The sequence below is a fragment of the Colossoma macropomum genome, unplaced genomic scaffold (assembly GCF_904425465.1).
Source record: "Colossoma macropomum unplaced genomic scaffold, Colossoma_macropomum, whole genome shotgun sequence".
In the NCBI taxonomy this organism is placed as follows: Eukaryota; Metazoa; Chordata; class Actinopteri; order Characiformes; family Serrasalmidae; genus Colossoma; species Colossoma macropomum.
This window is the reverse complement of record NW_023494800.1, coordinates 18,160,541-18,185,851: the sequence shown is the minus strand read 5'-3', so window position 1 is coordinate 18,185,851 and position 25,311 is coordinate 18,160,541. Positions and strand designations below refer to the sequence as shown.

Below are 25,311 nucleotides of genomic sequence, written 5' to 3'. Positions count from 1 at the left end.
GGTTTAAAAAAGCTACTTGTCAGCTACATTAGCCTAGTTTTTTGTCCAACCATCACTTTACTGCCTTTCGGAAATCATACTCATCGGAACACCAAAGGAACGTCTACTTCAGGGTGTTTTTTAGTTATGCGTATAGACATTTGCACAAGTGCCTGCGAGCAAAACTTGGACAAATCAATTTTGTCCCACATATAAACAATACAAACATGTTTGTGGACATAATGCAGAAAAAATGTAATTAGGTCACTCCATGTTCTGCCTCAGTTTGCTAAAGGGACTCATGTCTGGTCAATGCATCATGTAAAAGTTTATCCTCTGAGGACAAGCAGAGGAGATTTTTGGCAATTTCTGTGTTTGGCTCTCTGCTTTATTCTGCGCTGCAGTCATGAGATCTAAGTCACACAGTCATGAGAGTCCCATTTATATTCTCTACTGACAACAACCTGCACCAAACAGCCTACCTCACCTGACTACCTACAATGACTCCCCATGTCCTACAGCACAGCTATAGCGCACTGTCAGGTAGAGAGAACATACTGTACAGCTGTGTTAAATACTAGATTAAATGAGAGTTTTAAAAACAGATTGAGTCGTATGCAAAAATTCATACAACTATGGCCAAGTTACATGTTTTGTTGATTTTCTAAGTGAAAATAAGTAACACAACACCTCTACAGGGAATGAATTGTATCTCCACTTTACAGAAAACTTTGCAGAAGAAGTAAAATTACATTCCTAACTTAAATGTACAGTGCTGTAAAATAATTTATGATAAGTCATTTTGGACTTTCTATTGGCCCATTCATCATGAAAAGTTAACATAATGTATTCTGCTTTCAAACAGTTTCTAAAAAAATGGTGACACAAGATTTTCATATGACAGAAATGATGTACTCTTGAGGGAAAGTTTTAACAAGCCCTGTCATGATCATGATTACCAGTAGCTCTCTAGCGAGCAAGAGAATGGCAGGTCATATGCTCTCTGGTGCTGTATTGGTGTGGTAGGTGTGTGCTTGTGGTGTGAAATAGGTGCTTAGCCTTTTGTCCATAACTGAGGCAAAAGCTTCGTCATCAGGACCTCCATTCTAAAACTGAGTAGGACACCACTTGCTCTCAGAACAGCCTGAATTTTTCATTCTATGAATTCATCAAGGTGCTGGAAACATTCCTTAGAGATTCTAATCCATGTTGACATGATCGCATCATGTAATTGCTGCAGATCTGTCAGCTGCATATTCATGCTGTGAATTGTCTGTACTACCACATTATAAAGGTGCTCTACTGGATTCCAATCAGGTGGTCTGGTGGGCAACTGAAATACACACAACTCATTATGTTAATAGAACCAGTGTGAGATAATGTGCGTAGTCGCAAAGCAAGTTATCACACTGGAAGTAGCAATTAGAAGACGGGTAAATTATGGCCAAGTACGGACATGATAAGCAACAGTATCCAGATTGGCTGTGGCATTCGAACAATGCTCGATTGGTATTAGGCTGCCCAATGTGTGCCAAGTAAACTTTCCTTGCACCCTTAAACCACCACCAGCCTGAACTGTGGACACAAGGCAGCTTAGGTTCATAAATCCATACTGCTTACACCAAATTCAGACCCTACCATGTGCGTGTCATAGCAGAGATCAAGATTCATCAGACCAGGTAACGTTTTTCTAGTTTTCAGCTGTCTCGTTTTGGTGCGCTTGTGCCCACTGCACCCTCAGATTAGTTTATCAAGGTTGGACATGTTGTGTTCAGAGATGACTGACATGGTCAAAGTCTTGTGGATCACATTTCTCCCCAAGTTTCATAGTAGCCACTGAATAATTTTAGTTTTCCTAGTCTTATGCCATGTGAAGGTACTAGAAAACATTAGGGTAGTGGTCACCAACCCTGGTCCTTGAAATCTAACTTCTTCAGAAGTCCTTGATTGGCTGGATTAGATGCATTTGAGTAAGTATGGGAAAAGCAAAAGCCTTAGGGGAAAGCAAAAGTAACTGGAATAAAGTTGGATAAAACATCATAAGAACTGCTTCGGTAAGACATTCGCTCATGTCTGTCTCATCCTAAGACTAGTGTTCTTTGAGTGCTATTGTATAGTCACATATTTCAAATGTTTATTCACGGAATTCAGCAACTTGCTACTGCCTTCTATTATAAATGCATTTTGAGTCAATGGGTTTTCAGTTCTTCTCTAAGTACAGAGAAATGTGTCAACCGCAAGCTACAGATGCACTAGATTAGGTTAAAAAACCTTGGAGTATTTCTTTAGTAACTGAGTAATAACCCATAGTTCAAAGGGTTAATTCCCAGCTGAATCATGTTCAAATTCATTTCTCCCAGACACTCTAGAGTAAGAAGTGTTGATGGAGCACATCACTCCCAACATCGCCCCACACCAGCCTCCTCTCAACATCTGACCCGCACTTATTAAGACTCTGACATGCTGGTCAGTAATCTGAAGTGAACCCCTCTGATGTTTAGCTTTGATTTCCGCTCTTTGAGGACATGAGTCAAAGAGGGGCTACCAACCAGAACACAAAGGCTATTTAAGCCAGGGGCTTGACTAGTCATGTCCTCTACTAACCCGTAAAGAGCTCCACAGAAGAGCTGTTCTTGGCGGCTAATGTTTTCTCCTGAGGAATGCCAGTGGAAGAGACACTGTAAGGCCTGTGTGCATCAGGGCTTGCAGGCCACAAATGAGTGGAGCCTTTGTTTCTGTCTAACTGTGGGTATTTATAGACGTGTGCCATGTGGAGGAGAAGGCATTAGTGCAAATCTCCAGCCAAAGCCCAGTCACTATCAGCAAATAAACCAGATCTTATAGGACAAGCTTTTTCAATATCTATAATCACTGAATGACATCAATCAATCTTAATGTACTAAATCTTAATGGGCATGCTAAAAACAGATACTACACACTCAGCAAAATGTGCTTAAATCTTAAGTACTGTGCAAAAGTCAGAGACCACCCTTCAGTTATTTCAGTGTCAAGAAGAGAAGTGGAAAATATATTTAACAGAAAATAACAAAGAAATTTTGCCTTTATTACATTATTTTTAGGATATTTGCTGTCAGTTTTTCAAATAAACATGTAGGGATATTTTTCCACGCCTTAAAAGTTCAGTCTTAGAAGGTGGTTGCATTTTCTGCATATCCCAAACACATTCGTTAAAAGCTGAGGTCTGGACTCTGTGGTGGTCAGTCCATTGTTCTGAGAACTCCAATAGCTTCTTCGTTTGATTTGCAAATTTTCTTCTTTTTTGTCAATTTCCTTTACTGACTAACAGCTTCTTGACAGCTACAGATCCTTTCAGACTCATAGTGTTGTGTTGTGTTCTCACAGTGGAAAGATGTACAGAAACACCTGCACATTTTTTTCAGATATGAAGCAAGAGTGGAGCTTGATCTTCTCCTCTCTGAAAGATGAAAGCTTTAAGTACTGTTTATCTGAATGTGACAGTTTTGGTGGGAGACCAGGTCTTGCACTGTTATTAAAAGGCCCATTTTCTCTATATCTCTTAATAATAACTCCAGTTTTGACTTCTTTGACTTTCCCTTCCTTACGCAAGTTATCTTATATCTAATCTCTGAAAAATTCATAACGTTTGACTAGATATTGAATACATGAAGCATGTCTCTGACATAGAAATAGAAATGCTGAAAATACTGTACAAGAATTTCTATGAAGGAAAAAGCACAAACTTGAAAACAAATAACTGTACAATAGAACAGTGTCCCAAAAACTAAAGTGTAGAACAACATAAAATATAAAAATGCAAAAAGGTGGGAAAATTCAGTAACTGTACTGAGAAATTGAAGGCAATAGGCATGAAGTGCAATATTTGATACTTTGACACAAGCCTTACTCAAGTCTATACACGGTCTGAAGCTTTACACCATAAATTGCTCAACATTGCTATGCTTGTTACACATCATTTTTCCTCCCTGTCAAAGTATTTCTAACTCATCTGAAGAATACAACTAGACTGAATTTCATCTGCACCAATGAAGGTGATGGTAAATGTATAGGACCTTAAACTGATAGGAGACCTTAATGAACAGAGTGCATCACTGGATGCCCACCCACACACTGCATGACAAAACTAACAGCAGACTAGAGAAACTGTCAAAATAGTGCAACAGAAATAAAAATAGATGCTTGGCCTCACATAGGATAAAGGCTATAAACGTTGAAACTGAGGTAAAAACATTTCAGTCCACAAAATCACGCTATTCATGACTGCGTTTAGAGCACAATCAAAAGGGAGTGCTGAAACTGTGCACCCTTTGATGTGATCAAACCACAGGCGAAGATGTGGGATTCATCACCACAGCCCAGGCAGACTCACCTATTCAACAAAGAAGAAACGCATCCACACCCAAAAAGGAAGTTTCCAAATGATTCAGAAACTAAAAAGAGTAACCAGCACTTGGTGCATGGGCTGTTTTTTCCTGGCATCCACACAACAAACACAGAGTCGGACACACTCTCCAGAACGGATTTCCCGGATAAGGGGCAAGGCCGTTTTCACTCAGGTCAGAAATAGCCATCACACTGTCCTGCCTTTAAACCTCTGGGATAGGAAAGAGGAACTGATAGGCAGGTCGAAGGATGTTGAGGACTACAGAAAAGGATAGTGTCACCGTGCCTTAAGGTCCACAGAAGCCTATAAAATAAAGGAGTTATCTGGACTGATGACACAAATTTGCAACTATTTAGCCTCCAACAAAGTGGATGATTCTTCACAGAACTACTTGTGAATATGAGTATGAAGAACTATTTTAATGGTTAAATATTCCTTATATAAATGTAAAGGTTTTTTTGTCCCATTTGTCCCACTTTTAAGGAGTCTGCAGTGGGCTATAGGCTACAAGCACTCTGTCTCCTGATTTATATAATGTCCAACGCTTTCTACTTCTAATTCACTAACTTTTAGCTTCATTTCTCATCAAGAGAGGACCCTTGCTGTTATTACTACTGTACACTCAGGATTTGAACTGATGAAATAGGCGGGAAAGCAGAAGAAGTACTCATTCAGGTTTAATTTTAGTGACCGGGCTAAATTCATATATAAATCTACACTGAGTACATTCTGTGAAGCTGTATGATGATTGCTTGGCCATTGCATCACTAAACGTCGTGGAGGTTGGTCCAACCAGGTGACACTATCTCTTAATTATACCAATATCTACTGACTGACACATTATCTATTGATTATAATTCATCTGTGATGTCAGATAAATGATGTACTTATAAACAAGCAACCTTCATTCAAGGCTCAGTAAGCAATGTCTCTACAGATAAAACCAATTTTAACTTATTTTTAGAGAGACGTAACTACGAAAGACTTTAAAAGAAGCGACATGGGTACTTACAGTTAGAATCCGTGATCTCCATCCCGAATAACAATGGGAGTTTATTTCACAGAAGCTCTCCGGAACGTAGCTCCCATAAGCTTGACTCCACACCGTGTCAGCAGCCAACACAACACTGTGGAGACCATGCGAGACCAACGTTGTTTCTTCCCACCTGTATTCGTCCTGCGCTGAGATTGGCTAATAGCTTCTATTCACAAGCTAGTAGATCGGCAAGTATCTTTTACTCACAATCAGTAATAGGCGGACTGCCAGTGAGTGCGAGCTACTAGCCAATCCCAGTGAGGAGGCGGGACTTTTCAGAATACGGGTGGAAAACAAAATAACGCGCGTTCCTACCGAGCGGTCTTCGGGGTCCTAGCGCCCCATGGCGTCATGTCCTAAATCGCTGCGTCCAGACTGTAAACATACTTTACGTACAGATGAATGCACTACTAAAGAGGTCCAGAAGAATTTCTTTTGGTCACACTGCTGGCTACACATATGGACAAAACAGAGCACAATACAAATAGTTTTTTTTTTGTTTTGTTTTTTTGTGTTTTTTATGTTAATCTAATTTCTTTTGCTGGTTATTAATACTATTTGTTGGTCACTTAAGCTATATTTGTATTTGAAGTTAGTCTCTTTTGTCACACTGTTGGTTACACAAATGGACAATACAGAACATGATACAAATGGGTATTTTGTTTTGTTTTGTTGTAAATACTCATCTAATTTCTTTTGTTGGTTATTACAACGATTTGTTGTTCACTTTAGTTGTATTTGTATTTGAATTTAATCTCTGATGTTATTGCAGTATTATCTTATATTGTGTTTTATTTTGTCTCTTGTTTTCTTTTGATATTTGTATGCTTTCTTGTTGATAGGCTTGTTGTTGATGCTTTGTAAAGCAATCTTAAGGTGCTGGTGAGGTGCTATAGACATTAAACTATTATTATTATTATTATTATTAGTAGTAGTAGTAGTAGTAGTAGTAGTAGTAGTAGTAGTAGTAATAGAGGTATTAGTATTATTATTGTTTGAGAAATTAATTTAATAAAAAAAAAGTATGTAGCCACAGAGGGTATCATAACCATTGTTGGCTTCCATTGTTTCATTACACAGTTGAATAAGTTCATTTGTAGCTCCTCCTGCTGGGCTGGCTGAAGGCCTACACCACTGCGGTCAATGTGCAGTCACTCCTGCTGAGTTTAACGCGTGGCAGCGCAACTGGACTTCATTCTTGCATGAAATGAGCATGTTGTTTTCACAAAGGTCAACCCCAGGGTCAAATGTAGTGCAGTGCTAATATGCTACTGAAGAATGAAAATGAAAACTTGCTGTAGTTCAGTGAAAAATTATACCAGCTAACCAAGACATTCTATTCAGTGGACTCCAATACTCTGAACTTGTTTGTATTGCAAGTGCTTTATTATGCATTCATGTTTTATTAAGCGCTTTCATAGTTTTGTAACAGCATGTTCTTTTCAAGGAGGAAGTTTGTTCTGCTACTTAAGCTTCACATTTAATATCAGAATGTATTGGTGCAGGTCCCAACTCAACTTGTAGGCTGAAAAAATAGAATAGAATAGAATAGAATAGAATAGAATAGAATAGAATCTTTATTGTTACTGCACAAGTACAACCCCAATTCCAAAAAAGTTGGGACCCTGTGTAAAATGTAAATCCCCTGCATTGCTGCCATCAAGTTCTAAATGAGTTAATGTTTTTCAAGAAATGGTAAAATGTCTCACTTTCAACATACATGTTCTATGTTCTATTGTGAATAAAATATGGGTCTAAAAGATTTGTAAATCATTGGATTCTGTTTTTACACAGCGTCCCACCTTTTTTGGAATTGTACAATGAAAATACATATGTGATTCCCCATTGCTCACACACAAAGAAAAATAATTATAGAAATATGATTAATTACTCTATGATACAGCATCAGATATAGTAGAATGTATGAAAGTTGCAGATCCATATGAAGAATACAGTATGTAGTACAATCAGAACATGAGATTCACACATCTATGTGCAGAGTTTAAGGAATGATATAGATAATAAAGAAGAATAAGGGAGTAGAAGAAATGAGGTAGCAGCATGACTCTCAGTGTAATTAATAGCACCGGCAGCATTACCAGTGGTTGCAAGGGCTTCACATTTGGAAAAACAACTGTTCTTCAGGTGACTGAGAATGCCATTGCCGAACATGATCAGACCAACTCCAGCTACATAGAGAGGGATATAAGAGTAGGACTGCAGAGCATACACCCCTCATTACATCATTGATGTAATGTATCATTGAGTGTATATGTGGTGTACACCAAGAGAATGGTACAGGACTGAATGCTTGACCCCTGCAGTGAGGGGGTCTAGTGGCTCTGTTATGCTGTGTGTAGCCAAAACATTCTTTTCTTAGCATGGTTTGGCTACACTTGTTCCCTTAGAGGGAAGGGTTTCTGCAAACCAATGTGCTGTTTGTGAATGGTTATGCAGTTACCTTGTAAGATTTAATTGTGCTGCATTCAGTGATCAGTATGACTTGCTGTGATAGACTACTCTGCTTAATGCTGGTCTTGTTCATTTTGCTTAATGAGGTAGCAAACATTGGTTTTATACACAGTTAAACATAGTTAAAAGCATCTAAATAAATGTCTATATCTATATAGTACTGTGGCGTTCACTGTTATTAAAAGAGGCACTGCTTTCCCACAAGTCGTAGTGCTTTATTTTCCAGCTGTTGTCCGCCACAGCCACGCCGTACACAAGCTAAGCTTTTCTCTGCCTAACAGCTCATTCTCTACCCAGCTCACATCTTTCTCTCTCTCTCTCTCTCTCTTCTCTCTCTCTCTCTCTCTCTCTCTCTCTCTCTCTGTCTCTTTCCCACACACACACACACACACACACACACACACACCATGGCGGTTCCTAGTCCCTCCCTCTCCAGAATCCATAGCAAAATTAACCAAGTGCAATAAATGCTAGAAAACATGCTACAGCACAGTGTGCTTCTTTTGTTCTCTCTGGATCACATGACTTAAAATTGTAACCAGTATCACAGGATTAACTATTTAGTTTGGACAGCTGAGTATGTGTGAGTTGTAAGCTGGGCTCCATCTGAGGTGAATCCAGCAATAATTGTTTTGAGTAAATTCAAAACATTTCTGTGTTCTTTATCTCTAATAACATAACCCTAAAACACCCCGAAGGACGTTATATCCCGCCCTTTTATTTTTTCCTTTTGCTATCCTAATAAAATCACTTGGACCAACCTGACCACCCCTTGAGAAAGTTCTGGCTATGCTCCTGCTGGAGATCCAGACCAGGGTGTCCAATCTTGTCTGTAAAGGGCTGGTGTGGCTGAGCACTTGATTCCACTTGTTTAATCAGTTGGTCACAGCCTTCAAACAAGTGATCATGTGCGCTCCTGGTATGTTGGATTGAAAATCTGCAGCCTGCACCCCTGATCTAGATGATCTTAAATTTCCTGGGGTCAAAACCTGGTGGTACTACAATCTGTGTTGCTGTAAGCGTTGCAGCACACCAAAAGCGAGAATTACATTGTTTGGTAGATATGCGGTTCGTGAGCTTTTTCAACTTCAGCTCATTTTTTGTTTAGCTTCATACTTCCAGCCCCAACGCGGTCCTTTATTTTGAATTCGATCTAGTACTTTTATTTTGAAAGTAGTACTATAAGCAGCGCCAGAGCGTCCTTTCCCGGATCCGTGTGCTTCCACATGATTTTACCGGGTTAAGAGTCATTCAGAAAATCTAAACATTACAGCGCTCAGATGTCGGTTACATTTGAAGACTGTGACTTTTAAAAGCTGTGGACTGTTGAGATGTGCTGCATTGTGTTCGTACCTATCTGAATATCTTTAACGTTGCGAAAATGTCGGTAGAAGCAAATTCAGAAACTAATTCTCAGGTAACGTTAAACATCTGTGAGTTGTGTCATTAATCCATACTAATATTATTTTAAATGAAACAGTTTTTTATGGTTTTCGTTGAAATATATATATATATTTAGGATGTATAAGTGTGAATTAGTTAAAGACTGATAACAATCTTTGACAGGAACGCAAAGCCAGTCTCAGTCAGTGTAACTTAATTCAGTTGAACTTAATTAAAGGACCCCTATCCTTTATTTATTTTTCCAGCTGAGATCCACTCATGACGTTTGTGTGGTTTTATGTACGAAAACCAGCCATAATTAATTTCGACATGACCATTTTTAAACCTCTCTTTAACCTTTAGAATTAAACAGGCTGTTTTTGTTATTGGCGTATGTAAATGACCTCTGTTCTGATTGGTTGTCCTGTACTTCAGAGTGAAAGGGTGGGACTAAACTGTTGTAAACTAAGCAGATGCATTTATGTAAATGTACTGAGGAAATGTAGTGTTGATGATAAGGGCCTTTTAAACTGTCTTTAGTAATGAAGTCTAGAATGGGCTAGTTTACCTTGGACCCCATTACAAAAATCACAAAAAAGGAAAGTTATGTGTGTCTGTGGGTGTAACAGAAGGAAGTGCATAGTATTAAGTATGAGGTAGTAAGTAATAACTCAGCATTATTGTGAAGATGTTTGAGTGATGCAGCTCAAGTGTCTAGGTTTGTCAATCTGAAAGATTACCACTGCATGTTTTACTCCTCCCTACTCTGTAACGGACACTGTGAATAGGCACCTTATCTCAAAAAGCCAGGATGGGGGCGGAGACCCCCTACATACATCTACCCTGATAATGGCACATTGTGTCTTTATGCCATGCTGCACTTTCTTACTCAAAGCAAGCATCCAGAGCTCCAGCATATATCATTATTGCTCATTATATTAAAACTATGGCAGACGGAGCATATAAGTACATCAGGGTAAGAGGAGGCTCTAAGTCAGTAAGCTCTAATTTCAAGTTTAGTTTATTTTAATTTACAGAAAAAGGGGAATTCATCCAAAAAATTAATTAATTAATTTGCTTTCTCTATTTGACTTTATTGTTCCTGTATATTTCTTACAGGATGGAGATGGCAAAGTCAGCAGGGTAATCCGCATTGGAACCAGGAAAAGCCAGGTACGTTCACAAATGAAAGATTTTGTTAAAGTGACTTGTTACATTTTTCAATAGCAGTTATTAGTCTATTTCACTGACTTGAGAAATGTTTTAAAATGTATTAATATATTTTTATTATTTATATATTACTATATTATTGTTCATTACTTGTCCCGTTTATTTAGTATGTTTTTACTTTTTTCCATATTGTATTTGTTCAGCAGCTGTTGCTTGATGTTGCATTTGTGAAAGCGACCTTGTATGAGCTGCTCACATTTATAGAGCAGTTCACTGAGTGAACTTAAGTGTCAACTAATCTCCTCACTTTTTTACTCAAGCTGGCTCGCATTCAAACTGACAGTGTTGCTGAGAAACTTAAAGATTTATACCCCGACGTGCACTTGGAAATAGGTAAGAACGCGTTGCACAGTGTGTGAAACACTTGCTTAGCACCTACTTATCTTTGAATTCTCTGAAACTGAGATCTTTACAATCATCATGAGATTAGACCTTGTCAAAAAGATCTGATTTGTCAATGAGATCAGACCTTGTCAATGAGATCAGATACTGTCAAAATATGTTTTTTTTTGTTTTTTTTACACTCGTGTTTCCCACTGTAGTTTAGTGTTTCCTTGTTAACTTCATTAAGGGCGTGATGCACTAATCTGATTGTGTTTGAACACAGAAAATGCTCAGCTGTGTTATGTCTGTGTGTTAGTATTTGACAAGCAACCATGTTTTAATGACCCTAAAATCAGTGTTTTGTTGCAGTGGCAATGTCAACAACAGGTGACAAAATACTCGACACAGCTTTATCAAAGGTAAACCTTTTGTTATGAAGAAGTGCCAAAAAATCATTTGTCCTGAAATCTACCATTTGCAGAATTGCCTACTCATTATGCAGCAGTCTTTAAATTTTTGAAATGTGATCCTGCGCATGCAATAAAATGAAAACATCATTTTATATGTTCAAACTGATCAGAAATATTGCTGAAGCTTTAGAAGGTCTTTAAAGATAGATAGGGTCAGATAGGTTTTATGATTTAAAGATTAAAAACAAAGAGTAAAGCATGGCCTAACAGTGTTAATCTTCTGTGTCAAAGATAGGTGAAAAGAGTCTCTTCACAAAGGAGTTGGAGAATGCTTTGGAAAGAAATGAGTAAGTGATAATAATTTTGTTTACATCCCTCTAGTATTACTCCACTAATTTCCACGGACTGTTTTTGATCTGCACAGAGGTCCATTGTTAAATGCTGGTGCTTGTGTCGCTGTGTGAAAGATGCTTTTGACCCTTGTGTCTCCACAGGGTAGACCTGGTTGTGCACTCTTTGAAAGATTTACCCACGGTTCTTCCTCTGGGTTTTACTATAGGAGCTGTGCTCAAGTAAGTAGAACAACAGTGGAGCCTCTGTATTAAGAAACAGATGTACTGGTTCAAAGCCTCTTCAGATGTTTGTCAACCTGTGACTAGACTTTTAGCAAGCAATGTTTGTTTGAACACTAAACAGCTGCTGAGCCAACAGACACTCAGTAATCATTTGTCACTGTGGTGTTAATGAATATTTTGTACATTTAATATATATTTATACAATGATACTTTTTATTGTCTATAAAGGCGAGAAAATCCACAAGATGCAGTAGTTTTGCACCCCAAACATGCAGGGAAATCTCTGGATTTACTACCAAACAAGAGGTATGATATTAGAGATTTTTGTTGATGTTTTGTTGTAATTTTTGTAGAAGTATGCTGTACTAAAAGTATTTATATTCCTTTTTTTCAGTATCATAGGCACCAGTTCCCTTCGCCGGGCTGCACAGTTAAAGAAAAGATTTCCTCACCTGGAGTTTAAGGATATTGTATCCTTTTGATGCTTTGTTTTCAGTTTCAGTTTCAGTCGTGTTGTTAACCTGTTTTTTTTTTTATCTTAAATATATGATATCAGATTGTTCCTTAGTAAAGTGTCTTAGAGAGGTAATCTCAACACTCGTATGAAGAAGTTGGATGAGAACAATGACTTCTCTGCCATTATCCTGGCTGCAGCTGGGCTTCAGAGAATGGGTTGGGAAACCCGCATTAGTCAGGTACATCTAATTCAGAACATGGTCCCCTCCTATTAGTGCCACTCTGACACTTTTGATTAATTGCAGTTCAGCTAGATGCAGTTTAAACTCCAAATGTGATAAGGTTCATGTGTTATACCTTAGAAATGTTGAGTACTACTATGCCATTGTATTTACTTGCATGCTTTGTTGCTATCTCAGGTCCTTGGTCCTGAAGATTGCATGTATGCCGTTGGACAGGTGGGTTTGTCGATGTTTCTTAATGCTAATGATTCCTTAAAGTGATAGTCTGGAGAAAAATCAAATGTACACAATTTTCCAGGCATATAGATTGCACAGTGCTGATCTAGCGGCTATACAGTTCTATTACTTGTTAGCTACATTGGCCTGATAGCTCTGTAGCAAAACTAAAAAAAAGCTAACTTTAGACACCAAACATATTCTGGCTGACTGCAATTGGGGTAGGAAAGATTATGTAAATTTGAGTTTTTGCCAAACTGTCACTATAAAATCCAGCGTTTTCTGTAGGGGTGCAGTTATGTGCCTATAAGCACATATGGGCTGGCTTTATGTGGTTAGCTCAGTAACAAAAGGGTGAGGTTTTGAGCTGGAGGTCATGCTGTGTTGTGTATCAGGGGGCTCTGGCTGTGGAAGTGAGGGCACGGGATCAGGACATTCTGGAGATGGTGTCAGTGCTGCATGATCCTGACACAGTGCTGCGCTGCATCGCAGAGAGAGCTTTTCTCAGACACCTGGTAAGGATTCTACTGTTTATACTAAAATCTCACTTGCCTACTCTCTCTTTAAGCATGATTCCACACTAGTTGTGGATTTTTTCCAGTACTACTGTGTTGCCGTTTATTTCAGGAAGGAGGGTGCAGCGTTCCAGTGGCTGTTCACACAGAAGTAAAGAATTCCCAGGTAGAGCACACTTTAAAGGGCCCATATCATGGAATACCATTTTTTCCTTTAATAAATAAGAAGACTAAATGAGTTGGTAATAGAAATAATGATGTAACCCACACATATGTCATCAGTGGAAAATCAGGTTTGTAACCCATAAAAATGATTGCCCATAAATAAACAGCTCACAATAAAAGATCTAAAAGCTCTTTGTGCTCTTTATTGAGGATTTTTTATGTGTTTTCCCAGCTCTATCTAACTGGAGCAGTGTACAGTTTAGATGGCTCGGATAGTCTGAAGGAGACGATGCAGACCAGCATTGCTTTAGACAATCGGGTTAGTATCAGCATTATGATCACACTGTGATGAATGATATGCGTAAAAGTGCACTTTAGATAATATCAGTAGAATGTGTCTAAATAGGCAGTAGTACTTATCAAAAAATGTTCAATACTTGTGACTTGGATAGATCACGTGTTTTCTGTTATTCCGATTTTTTTTTATTTTTAATTACATAGTGAAAACAGCAGTTAATGTAGAAAGAGTACTCTAGTGTTTCAAGTTCAGGACTTAATAAAAACATTTTAATAGTGAACATACAATTTCAGCGAAGCACATGAAGTCAAATATGATTCCAATTTTGTTTGTTTTTACATATTTTTACATGGTAGGAGCAGGAGCAGGTTGATGAGAAAGTTCAGCGTGTGGGGATTACAGCACTGAAAGTCTCAGGAGCTGCTCAGGATGCTGCAGAGAAGCTGGGAGTGGACCTCGCCAATCTGCTGCTGAGTAAAGGGGCCAAAGAGATTCTGACTGTGGCCAGACAACTCAATGATGCGCGGTAGTTTCATTTATATTCCACCATGCAGTGTTAAAGTATGAATGGCACTTCAGACAACAATTAAGCTCCTTATTTGCTTTGCATACATAATAATATCTTTACAAATGCATTTACTACTTCAGTAATGATTGTCGTGCACCTACTTGACCTGCATACTCAATTCTAAGGTAAAATATTCATCATATCTCATCATAATGTCCTGTGCCAAGTACCAGTCACTGATGAGAAAATTCAGACTTGCAGTAATGCTGTTTTCAGATTTACAGGTTTAATCGATAATCATTTTATACCTGCTGCTGAGACACTGATAAGCAACAGCATGTCTCAACATGCCTGAACCATTTCTTATAACCTTATAATAGCTAGATGCCTAAGAAGACAGTGCTGTTTTCTTTTTACCTCAGCAGTCTTTTAGAGCCTAAAACTCAATGTTTTGTATTTATTGATCCTGCTGAATGTTTGTTGTACATTACTTTCTTTTCCAGTATACACACAATACACTCTTTCCTGTTACATGGTAGGGTTTTTTTTTATTTGACACAATACATACATAAATGAAACTTGAATTATTATGTATTTGTTTCACTATTTTCATTGTTTATTGTATCTTCCATATGTAAGTACTGCCTGCATACCACTTGTACACTGGTTCCAAGCACTTGTGTGATAATTCCTCTTATCATTTCAACCAAATACTATGAAATGTACTATAAAATCATAAAACTAACATTATTTTGTTATTTTTTATTACTTTTAATGTTTTAAGACATTTGCTGAAAACATCATTTGCCTTGTTGTCTTTGTTTATTGCTGCATTATTCTTTCCTTTTATGATTCACCTCACAGTCTTTTTTCACATTAAAACCATACTGGTGTTTAAGCCTCACATTGCTACTGAGTGATTGTTGTACTTTGGAAGTGAAATGACTCATTCCTGGTCTCTGGTATCCCCATCTCTCTAATTCTGACACAGACAAGTTGATACCTAATGTTATAGTAGAGCATCCCTCTCACCATAAAAAGAATTTAAAGATAATAGCACCCAGTTAACTAGGAAGGGATAGTAGGGGTTGCAGAACAAGCCCATCAAAATTTCAAGTGTACGCTAGTCTGAGCTCCCTGTGTGATATGTTGCATGCTGCAATCTCTTACAGTCAGTCAAGGGCGGTGTCCTTGCTTTGCAGGCCACATACAGCCCTGCATAGTACCACCATTACAGAAAAGTGTTTGCTTTTTATAGTGTATGTCATTCTTAAAGGGACAATCCAGCCAAGTGTATACAATAAACCATTGTAAACATGCCCACTTATCTCTTACAGTTGCACTACAGCAGCCTCTACAGTGAGATTTTCCTGTTTAAAGACTAGAAAAACTAGAAAAAAACTCCCTTCTGATGATCTTTCTTGAAGGTGGGAGGAACTTTTGAAAAACTTTATTTAAGTGCTATGGGGTGGACACATGAGGGAAGGGTTCTCAATAGTTAAATGACATAATTGTGTAATGCATGCTGGGTGTTGCAGTAAGAGAATATTTACTAAAACACAAAAAGGATATAAGATGGTGAGTTCTGTCAATCAGAAGAGGCTGACAGATTACTCACTTTTGTTTAGGAACACTTATTTTATGTCCATATATTATTATATTATTATTATTATTTATTATTATTACTTCTCAAACCAACATATTATTTAAGGTCTACCTCTGAATACCTTAGTTAGTTTTTTACTGTCCTTGTCTCTAATACACCATTCAGCTCATTCGTACAGCTAAAGGATGCTTAAGTCCTTCCTTCTGACATTTCTTGATATTCTTAGGAAAAACAGGCCACGGGTTGATTCATTGAAAATAAGCCACTCTTACATTTTTGCATATGAGAAGATGAAAAGTACACTGGATTCAAAGTTTGGCAGTTTGATATGAAATATCACAGTAGAATATGTAACAATAAAGCCCAAAAACGTTTAACGTTACTTCCAAATATTGTTTTCCTCCTTAAATTCTTGCAATCCCTTCGCGTCTTCCCGTCTCTCAACGACAAGCCTAAACAAAGCCCGCCCCCTTTAGCCATGTTTCCAAATTCTATTGGGTCATTGCCTGTCAATAACGGCGAATTCAGCCATCTGATTGGTTGCGGTGGATACAGGGCTGGTCACACGATTTTTAGAACGCTGCAAATATCGCACAGGGTTGAGATCGACGGGATTTCCTGTGGTATTGCTGAGCTGCAGAATTTTAGTTGAGGCTTGTAAAGTATCTAGTCAGTGTCATCTTTTCAGATTTAATGTCTTAATCACGTAATATCTTCTGTGCGTGCCCTAGACTACATCCAGAAGTAGCTAGCTAGCCAGAAATAAAAATGTCTGAACCCACGGTGGCCGACACTCGCCGGTTAAACTCAAAGCCCCAAGACCTCACGGATGCTTACGGACCTCCGAGTAATTTTCTGGAAATTGACGTCTACGACCCCCAAACTATTGGAGTTGGGCGGAATCGTTTCACTACTTACGAAGTCCGAATGAGGGTAGGTCACTGCCGACGCTTAAAGTGAGCTGAAAGCTGGTTGTGTTGGCTGAGGTCAGTGAGCCGTTAGCAGAGTTTCCAGTAGAGAGATCTGGAATTTGGCTCGGCCTACTTAACGCTAGCTCGCTAACCTCAGCTAACATAGCCTGTCTGATGGATATGTTTCGCGCTCGTTAGTTAACGTTAGTCATGCGTGTGGCGGTTTTATTTCTTCTACCATAAATGTTCGTGGTCAGTTCATTGCGCATGTTGTGCTGGTTTTGCGGATAGCCTGATTCATTCGGATAGCTAAGCTAGCTGCGCACGGTTGAATTGTGACAGCCCAGCTAACTTAGATACCCAACTTGGCTAACATTAGCTAGCGCCGTAATAAGATTTTGATTAATTAATTAATTAGCTGGGTGACTTTGCAGTAACCATAACAGGAGATTAGTAGCAGAATCTGTGCTGATTGCTCTGAAGCAGATGCAGTAGTTTCTTGTCCAGGATATTTTTATGGCTATCCTTGTGTATATATTTTAACGTTTAACTAAGCCATTTAGCTAGCTAGCTAACAAGCCATAATTGTTGTATCACGGAGATACAAATGCTAGTAAAAAAAAGACGTTGCATGCGGATCTATCAGACAAAATCTGCTTATAACGTTAAACTCAAGCCTTCCAGTATTAATGAAAGCCATTTGTTTATTTGGTTAACTGGCCTTTGTGTTTTGTAAACAGACAAACCTCCCCATTTTCAAGTTGAAGGAGTCTTGTGTTCGAAGAAGGTACAGCGACTTTGAGTGGCTGAAAAATGAGCTGGAAAGAGACAGTAAGGTAAGAAACAGACACATCAGTTTGCTACAGTGATTTTGAAGCAAGTGTAACTGTTTATTTTAAGATGGTAGCCTATAAATTACAATGTACATTACATTTGTAATATTTTAGGTATAATAAAAGTCCCATATATGTAATCACAGGAAATTTGGTAACATTAATACGTTACAGTACACAACATAGGAATATAGCTGGAAGAAAGTTTGTGGTCTAATTTGCTTGCCCACTAACATGTAGGAAAACCGAGGTATCCTTGTTATAAACTAATACATTTATGGAATTCAAGTCATATTAAACATTCACAGTGAAAAACGGCCTCGTCTGCTTTAAAGTTTTTCAAAGTTTTGTGATGTTGGTGGTCCCTTGGCTAAAGCATTACAGTGAAACAGTGTACAGGCCTTCAGGTTTGAATCCCAGTTTCCCAGCTGTGTCCTGAACAGGCCACTCCCGTCGGCATAGTTGGCCATGTTTTCACGGAGAGGAAAAAAAGAAGCCTCCAAACTTTTGTTTACATTCGTAAGTCTTTGGTGATAGTCTGTGGAAGGCATTTTTGAAAAGGTATGGTCCTTCACACAGTTAATAGCATTTTTCAGTAGGGCATAGATTTGCTATCAGCTGTAAATAAGCTTGGAGAAAAGTAGTGTTGTTGGAGGATAGGGACAGTAATTATGGTAATGAAAGTAATGTAAAATGATTGGCATTACATTCAATTTTTTTTATTAGTTGACCCATTTTTCGAAATGTTTTCAAGTTCAATACAACTTTTAATCCTGAGGTCAAGAAGTTGATTTTCGAGATTTTTTTCATGTTAAAACTTTAAAAATAAAGATTCTACGGAGCTCTAATTATATACTCGAATGAAGAGACTGGTTTGGCTCAGATAAATGAAAGTTCTACGACAGGACTTTTTTCTGCATGCCACTCCACCCTCTAACAAAATAAACTCCAAAAATCACAGTTCCTAGAATTTATAGTTAATTTGTAAAAAGCCCAGTCATTTGAGCATGGGGTGTGAATAACATAAGCCCCTCCCCTCACATTGCCCAATTCAGTCTGGTAGGCTGCATCCAGATGCCTTATTGATGAACGATAGTGTTAAATTTCAATACACTGTTTCAGAATCGACTGTACAATATGTACTGGACGTGTTACACCCTTACATTACATTACATAACATGTAAAGTACAGTTGTTTATGGTTGGTTTTATAATACTTTTACCTTTAAGTTTTTGTGACTTGTGTTAAAATGTTCATATAAAAAATGTCTTGTAGATTGTTGTGCCTCCTCTGCCTGGGAAAGCATTGAAGAGACAGCTGCCCTTCCGTGGTGATGAGGGAATATTTGAGGAGTCCTTTATTGAAGAGAGACGAGTTGGACTTGAACAGTTCATTAACAGGTTAGCACCCAAAAGGGCAAATTACACCATAGTTTACCAAAAAAAAGAACACATAGAGGAGTTCAGGATTGAAGTTCAGATATAACGTAACACACAAGTGTGTGAAACAGTGTGACTAGTAAAATATCTGGATTGAAACATGTTGCATCAGTTATTTAGTATTGAGTGTTGTTTTTTTTTTTTCTCTCTTCCAGAATTGCTGGTCACCCCTTGGCCCAGAATGAGCGCTGTCTTCATATGTTCCTGCAAGAGGAGAGCATTGATCGGAACTACATCCCTGGAAAAGTACGGCAGTAGGGCTTTCCAAACTGGGACTCGGGGAGGGTCTTCTTTCTCCTGTTATCAACTTCTATTCCCACTCATCTGCAGACAGTGCAGAGTAACATTTATTTTTACACCAAGTAAATCTAGATGCATCATAAACAATGCAGGACTTGAATATATTGGGCAGATGATGTTTTGTACACGTGTCTGAGAGTTGCTCTTTACACACACAGTGTAATTTGTTTTATTACATCCATGCAATGTCCTTGTTAGAGCGTGCGTGTGCATTATATGATTATACATGAAAGCTGTAGCACTAAACAAAGATGGTTGGCTCATGTCTTTGTCCTCTCAGGCAGCTGTTAAGAGTCTATACTATGAGAATGGAGAATATATTCCAGGTGAAATTCAGAAGTGCTTACTTTTCCTTCAGACAAACTTTCTAATTTCAATATACCTGATAATCTTAAAAAGATGTTTGTTGGTAGAACTGTACCAGCCAGTTATGCTCTCATTCACTGCGGTTCAAGGCCTTAGCAGAATTTGCTAGAAGTATAACATGGTTATTATGTATTGTATTGTGATACATGCTGTATCTGCACATTCCTGAGGTCTAAAATGCTTATGATAATTGGCCATACTTGCATAGTGTTCTAGCTACAAATCTAATAAAATGTAAGAGCTCTACATTCTTCACACTACTGATAAAGTCCAAGTATTGTTTTATGTCCATTAGCTGGAGAGCATGAAGAAGTGAATGTACCCATTCTGATGTGGTGTCAGACTAGAGGTGCTTCAAGTACGCAGCATAGGAGTTCCATTACATGAAAGAGATTCAAACTCCACTCCCTAGAGGACAAAGTATTTGCCAACTTTGTAAAAGTTGTCCTGCCAAAGTCGAGTCATTTTCCTCAGAATGACGCTATATTTATGTTCTCTTCCTGTGTTAATCAATCTGTGCCTGTGACATTTGTCTGTAAATAAAGTATAACAAAATAGTGAGCGCTGCTGACTGGAGACTTAATGACATCAAAGCAAACTGAGTCTCATTTTCCCCCTTATCTTATTTATTCTCTCTCTCATTTTAGGTATGAATGAAGTAAGTTTTGGGGTTTTCTTTACTATCAATCTCATAATGTTGTAAACTACTGTTGGGGTAACCCAGTGTCTGCATGGTTGCTAATTCTTTAACATTATTGTGAAGAGATGCATACTCATACCCATACTTACAGCAGGCATTGTAATTTTGTCCCTCGTTTTGTTGCTTTGCTAATTCTTTTTGCATCTGCTTGTCACTCATATCAATCAACACCAGGTAGTACAGTTACTTTTAATGTTGTAGACTGCATGTCATGATTGCATGTTGCATTGTGTTACAACAGGTGAGTCAGTTTTTTGCACTGATGGGCTACATGTAATTTCTAGCACCACAATCATCAGTTCTGTAATAACTAACTTCATAATTCAGTAAAATCTAGGTATGAGACCTAGATATAAGTGTGAAGTTATTATTCAAAAGTAAGGGGACATGCACTCATTGACATTCTGCCTTAGCTTTTGTTGAAACACTTAAAAAGGAAATTGTTGAAAAAAGAACGTTGCTACCAACTACAGTGTCACTATATGGTTTGCGCTTGTATTCTCAGATGCAACAGCAAGACTAAAGCGCCCCCCAACCCCCCAGAGGAATGCCTCATCTGTAGGCCGTGTATATGCCTGGCACGCTCACTCAGGTGCTTTCGAAGAATACAGATGCATTTATCGCTAAACCCTGGTTTAAAAGCTATGTGCATATAAACAGCAATTAGAACATGAACATTCAAAATCAAATCCTTCTACTCTGTAAGCTTTATTTTAGTGCTGAAGCCCAGTCCCATGGTTCACCCTTAAAGGTCAAACAATAATGGCTTGAGGACACTGCACAAGTATGTCACACTGCATGAGTCATCATTCTAATAAGTGAGAGTAGGATCATGTGTCTCGGCCTTCAGTCTGAGAAAGTATCAGGGGTTGCTGTCAGTGAAGAAAAATGCCCTATAATGAGGCCCATATTCATTTCAGTGTTGCTCAAAAGTCTACACCTGTGTCAGAAATCATTTTTTTTTTCTTTCTTTAAAATGTGGCCCTTGTTTCATCCAGAGAAGATATATTCTTGAAAATGTAGCATGACACTCATGAAGAGAGAAATTGGGACCACCCCTTACAAAAACTGAAATTGTCTTCCTGTTCCACATTCCATGTGTCGTCTATATATGATCTAAATGACTAAATCTATTTTATATCAAAGCTTTCATTGCAAAGTTTTATACCATTGTTCATTTCCCTATTAGTTTAGTCTTTCTATGGGTGTTATAACACTGCTGTTGGGAATGTATATATTCAATCACTGTGAAAATAAGAAATTATCATCCGCTGAATGACACCAGGTCACTTTTGATGTCATGTTTTCACATCCTTACTGAAATTCTTTGTTATTTTGGTTGGTTTGTGATATTGCTGATTCAGTACTATATACAATTAACATGTATAAGTGCAGTAGTTATTGTCATAGTTATTTTCGTACAGACTGTCATGTCATTTCTACCCATTAATAAAAGCCCCCTCTGCTTGCTTTACTCCGACTAGTTAAGATTCCGTTTTTTAATGATATTTTCTGCAGCCACGTTTGTGTTGTATTGGATTTCACCGCTACAGAGGTTTAGGTCATGCCCCGTAGTTTGCCATCTGCCTCTGCTGTTTTATTCCCATATACCGACAGATGGCGCTGTTTATATCAAATGATTTGACCTACACTACGAGTCTCTGCAGCCGCGCATGATGAAACAGGAGCATAGCATTGCAATGCTTTCTAGTGTAATCTTCGCGAGAATTACATTCACTTTGTCTAATTTACAGTAAATACTCTTTCTGAAAACAGAATTTAGCAAGGAAAGCGGTAAACAGTAGTTTAAGCAGCAGTAAATAGTAGTTTAATTTACAGGACAGAAGAAACGTCTGTGTGATAGTGATTTTTGAGCAGAAGCAGCCAAACAAAAATGTATGCTGGGAAGCCAGAAGCTGATCACGAAAATCTCCAGAATTATATATCACCCCTGTGAGTCCTTTCTTGATAAGTACTGTGATTTAAATATGAAGTGATATGCAGTGATCCACAGTTTTCATTCTACAGCCTTTGAATACAAGTTTAGACGAAGCAAAGTTCATGAACATTACTAGTAATAGGTTTAGGTGTGGTTATATAGACAGATTACATGACACTGTCTCTGTAATTCACCATTAAAAATTCCTAGTGTTAATCTGAGTCAGGAGAGCATCGCTGACATGTAATTTCATCCTTGAGCTTCTGTTTAACATCACTCTAAATTCACTCTGCATTGTGGAGCAAAATGCAAAATAAACCAGACATTACCACTAATCAGTACAAGAAACTGCACAAATGAAATAAAGCTACATTTTTTGTTTCCTACTACAGTTCCCAGGTTTTGTTCCAACCTAGGGCTGCCCAAAGTGGGGCATGCAGACCAAAATTGGCCAGTGAGCATGTTTGGTTTGGCCTGCCAAAAGTAACCCTCACCTCTCACCCAAAGAGAAAACAAACTTTTATACTATATACAACTTACTGCATTATTTGCCCTGTTTGGATTGTATTTTGAAGCATTTTAGTAATATAATAATGTTATATGGGTGGAAAAAACACACCCTTGCCTTTTCTACATTGAAAGATCTTTCTCACTTTTTCACATTGTGTGTAGGAAAGGCTGCAGTGAGTTTGTGCATAACGCATGATTGACACATTAAGCCCTGGAGTGGAAGCTAAAGGGGATATTTTTGATGCCTATACAAACCGACACATCATATCCACCGACGTCAAAGAGCACAGGGCTTTCTTTGATCCAGACACTTCAGCTCTCTTTGTCCAAACCCTGATGAAGGGACCAGCCCACACGGGACAGAACTGAGATTACTAGTGCTTTGTTAACAGTGAAAATGCACTGGATGAGATCACAGGATGTAAAGCTGTGACCTGGTTTCCACTGGTCACCATTGTTTTACTGATGGGAGACGAGCAGTTCAGTCAACTTGATGAGATGGAAGCAGATGAAACAAGAAATGAGCTTCCATAGGCCCTACAGCGCCAGTCTAGAGCAGAGTCAGTAGAAGAACACGTATGGTAACATATTTAGGTACTCAAACTCATCAGAGTGAACCTTCTCCTACAGTTCCTCATTCTCACAACTACATTCCTTACACATTAGTTTCACAGTAGCTACTGAGTAATAAGTCTTTAGATTGATTAGTGATAGGGGTTTAACGAGACAAATATTTACAATTTTTAATATTTTAAAAATGTCCTGGTTCTACAGAGCTCTAATGCTATACTGCACAGATCCTTTCGGTTCAGAAAATTTTGTTGCAGAATAGATTGCTAAGCGGCATGTCCTTGTGCAAAACAGTGATCCTAAAACTGAGCTATAAGTAATAGAAAAAACCTGAACTGTCTCTTATAAAACCTTACACAGTATGCTTCAACTTACACCCCCTCAGCTGCTTGACACAATAAAATCACGAACCATTTTTCAATGCATTAACTATAACTAAGTTACTGTTTCATTTTTTCATGTTTCCGCAAAAGACAGAAAATGGGAAAGAGACTTTCTGACTGTCAAGACTTTTCAGTAACGTATTGATATCATTATGTTGTTAGTAACTGAATAATAAGCCTTAAGGTTCCAGAGGTTAACATGAATAAACTAATTCATCATTTAAAATTCATTCACTTGGCACAACATAATTTTTATTTCCCATTTGTTATTGTTCTTCCAAATGAATAAATACATGAACATTAACTGACTTTGGAAGTGTGGAAAAATATCCCTGCAGATTTCTTTTGAAAAACTGAAAGCAAGTCTCCTGAAAAGAATGGAAGCTGTAATAAAGGCAAAGAGTGCACACACTAATTACTGAAAAAATTATATTATATTTAGTTGTTGAGGCTGCTGTATAATTTTCTGTAAAATATTGGGTTTTTTTTTTTTGCCTTTTTTGGATATGCTTAGCAGAATTAGCCCACCTTGGAAACTCACATTAAAGTTTAGCAAGACCAACCGAAGGAAACCATTTCACACAGTCAGACATTACACGTCCCTCACTTTTCACAGGGCCAGCGGGTGCAGAATTTCACAGTGCTGTTTATTTTATTGAGCTCGACGGCAAAGCTGGAGCGGATACCATGTTACACCCCCTTACCTCCCACCCCCCTGGGCCCACTCATTACTGAGAATTTCAAAGTTTCCAATAGTAAGCTTCTTTCCTTTTGTTGGAACACTGCCCGACATGCATTCAAGCACACAAACCTGAGACAAAGTAAACCTTTATAGTCACGAAAAGATACTTGACAAAGCAAACAGGAAAACGTGTGTATTTTTATACACAAAGCAAATACCTGGAGAAAATGTGTATTCTGCACAGATTCTAAAATGGAAGCGTCTGTCATTCTCAAGCAGAAATAGTGCACAATAGCAACAGTGTACAATGTATGGTCACATTTAGACATCAGTCGCTTATAATCGAAACAATACATGAAATACTTGATGACCTGTCTAGACGGCAAAGCTGAGTGATATTCTAGGCTCAGCCCATTACCATACATCAAATAGCTTTTCACTACATTTTTGGAACAGCTTGGTCCTTCAAGGTTTACTTAGCCTCTTTGTATGTGATTCAGGTCTACTTGTAAAAGGTAAGTAAGGGGTTAAAGTTATTTACACTCAGAGGCCACTTTGTTTGTTACATTTGAACTCTGTTGACCTCCTTCAAGAATGACCTGTTTTTGACCAATGGACAAGTGTTAGATTTTCTAAAAGCTCTTTATGCAAATATAGTGAAACCGTACACAGAGTGGGCCCTTTATTAGGTACGCCCTCCCTTTCTGTGAAAGATTGTCTCTAAGTGGGTAAGATTGTGCCTAAGGGTTGAGTTTATGAATTAAGGAGAATTCAATTCAGGGACAATTTCTTTTCTTCTGTTGTAGCTATTGACTGACCAAAATACAGCAGGATCTGAGTTTGTGCATAGTATAAGAGATGCTACCACCAGTCGGCTGA

At 38.2% G+C, this 25,311-nt stretch overlaps 3 protein-coding genes across 5 annotated transcripts in view; 2 read left to right on the top strand and 1 right to left on the bottom strand.

Annotated features, from left to right (window-relative positions):
- afap1l1b (actin filament associated protein 1-like 1b) overlaps positions 1-5,534 on the bottom strand; it is a 29,621-nt gene extending 24,087 nt beyond the window's left edge. The window contains exon 1 of the mRNA XM_036587712.1: positions 5,376-5,534. Coding sequence (XP_036443605.1) covers positions 5,376-5,397 — 22 coding nt within the window. The 5' untranslated portion in view covers positions 5,398-5,534. The remainder of the gene's footprint in view (positions 1-5,375) is intronic.
- A 3,540-nt stretch (positions 5,535-9,074) lies between these two features.
- LOC118819966 (porphobilinogen deaminase-like) lies at positions 9,075-15,087 on the top strand. 2 transcript variants are annotated; one of them, XM_036588010.1, is made up of 14 exons: positions 9,075-9,288; positions 10,374-10,427; positions 10,745-10,817; positions 11,178-11,227; positions 11,510-11,565; positions 11,713-11,790; positions 12,022-12,099; positions 12,188-12,263; positions 12,375-12,488; positions 12,669-12,707; positions 13,103-13,222; positions 13,335-13,388; positions 13,620-13,706; positions 14,042-15,087. In XM_036588010.1, the coding sequence occupies exons 1-14, from the start codon at positions 9,253-9,255 to the stop codon at positions 14,213-14,215; spliced, it is 1,089 nt and encodes a 362-aa protein (XP_036443903.1). In that variant the 5' UTR covers positions 9,075-9,252; the 3' UTR covers positions 14,216-15,087. The 2 variants fall into 2 exon arrangements, with proteins under 2 accessions (XP_036443903.1, XP_036443904.1); XM_036588011.1 differs by lacking the exon at positions 9,075-9,288 and adding an exon at positions 10,115-10,230.
- A 1,260-nt stretch (positions 15,088-16,347) lies between these two features.
- Positions 16,348-21,822, top strand: snx12 (sorting nexin 12). Of its 2 annotated transcripts, XM_036588158.1 has the most exons (6): positions 16,348-16,732; positions 17,451-17,546; positions 18,819-18,943; positions 19,138-19,228; positions 20,296-20,306; positions 20,854-21,822. In XM_036588158.1, exons 1-5 carry the CDS (start codon positions 16,568-16,570, stop codon positions 20,299-20,301), a joined length of 483 nt encoding a protein of 160 aa, XP_036444051.1. In that variant the 5' UTR covers positions 16,348-16,567; the 3' UTR covers positions 20,302-20,306; positions 20,854-21,822. The 2 variants fall into 2 exon arrangements, with proteins under 2 accessions (XP_036444051.1, XP_036444050.1); XM_036588157.1 differs by lacking the exons at positions 20,296-20,306; positions 20,854-21,822 and having other exon boundaries at positions 19,138-20,209.
- The last annotated feature ends 3,489 nt before the right edge of the window (positions 21,823-25,311 follow it).

What these genes read in the sequence shown, in the direction of transcription:
- snx12 (XM_036588157.1), top strand. Translation starts at nt 16,568, where the DNA reads ATGTCTGAACCCACGGTGGCCGACACTCGCCGGTTAAACTCAAAGCCC. An exon ending in AGCTGGAAAGAGACAGTAAG is followed by an intron (nt 17,547 to 18,818) that starts GTAAGAAACAGA and finishes AATGTCTTGTAG; the next exon opens with ATTGTTGTGCCTCCTCTGCC. An exon ending in CTTGAACAGTTCATTAACAG is followed by an intron (nt 18,944 to 19,137) that starts GTTAGCACCCAA and finishes TCTCTCTTCCAG; the next exon opens with AATTGCTGGTCACCCCTTGG.
- LOC118819966 (XM_036588010.1), top strand. Translation starts at nt 9,253, where the DNA reads ATGTCGGTAGAAGCAAATTCAGAAACTAATTCTCAG. An exon ending in TTGGAACCAGGAAAAGCCAG is followed by an intron (nt 10,428 to 10,744) that starts GTACGTTCACAA and finishes TTTTTACTCAAG; the next exon opens with CTGGCTCGCATTCAAACTGA. An exon ending in CGACGTGCACTTGGAAATAG is followed by an intron (nt 10,818 to 11,177) that starts GTAAGAACGCGT and finishes GTTTTGTTGCAG; the next exon opens with TGGCAATGTCAACAACAGGT.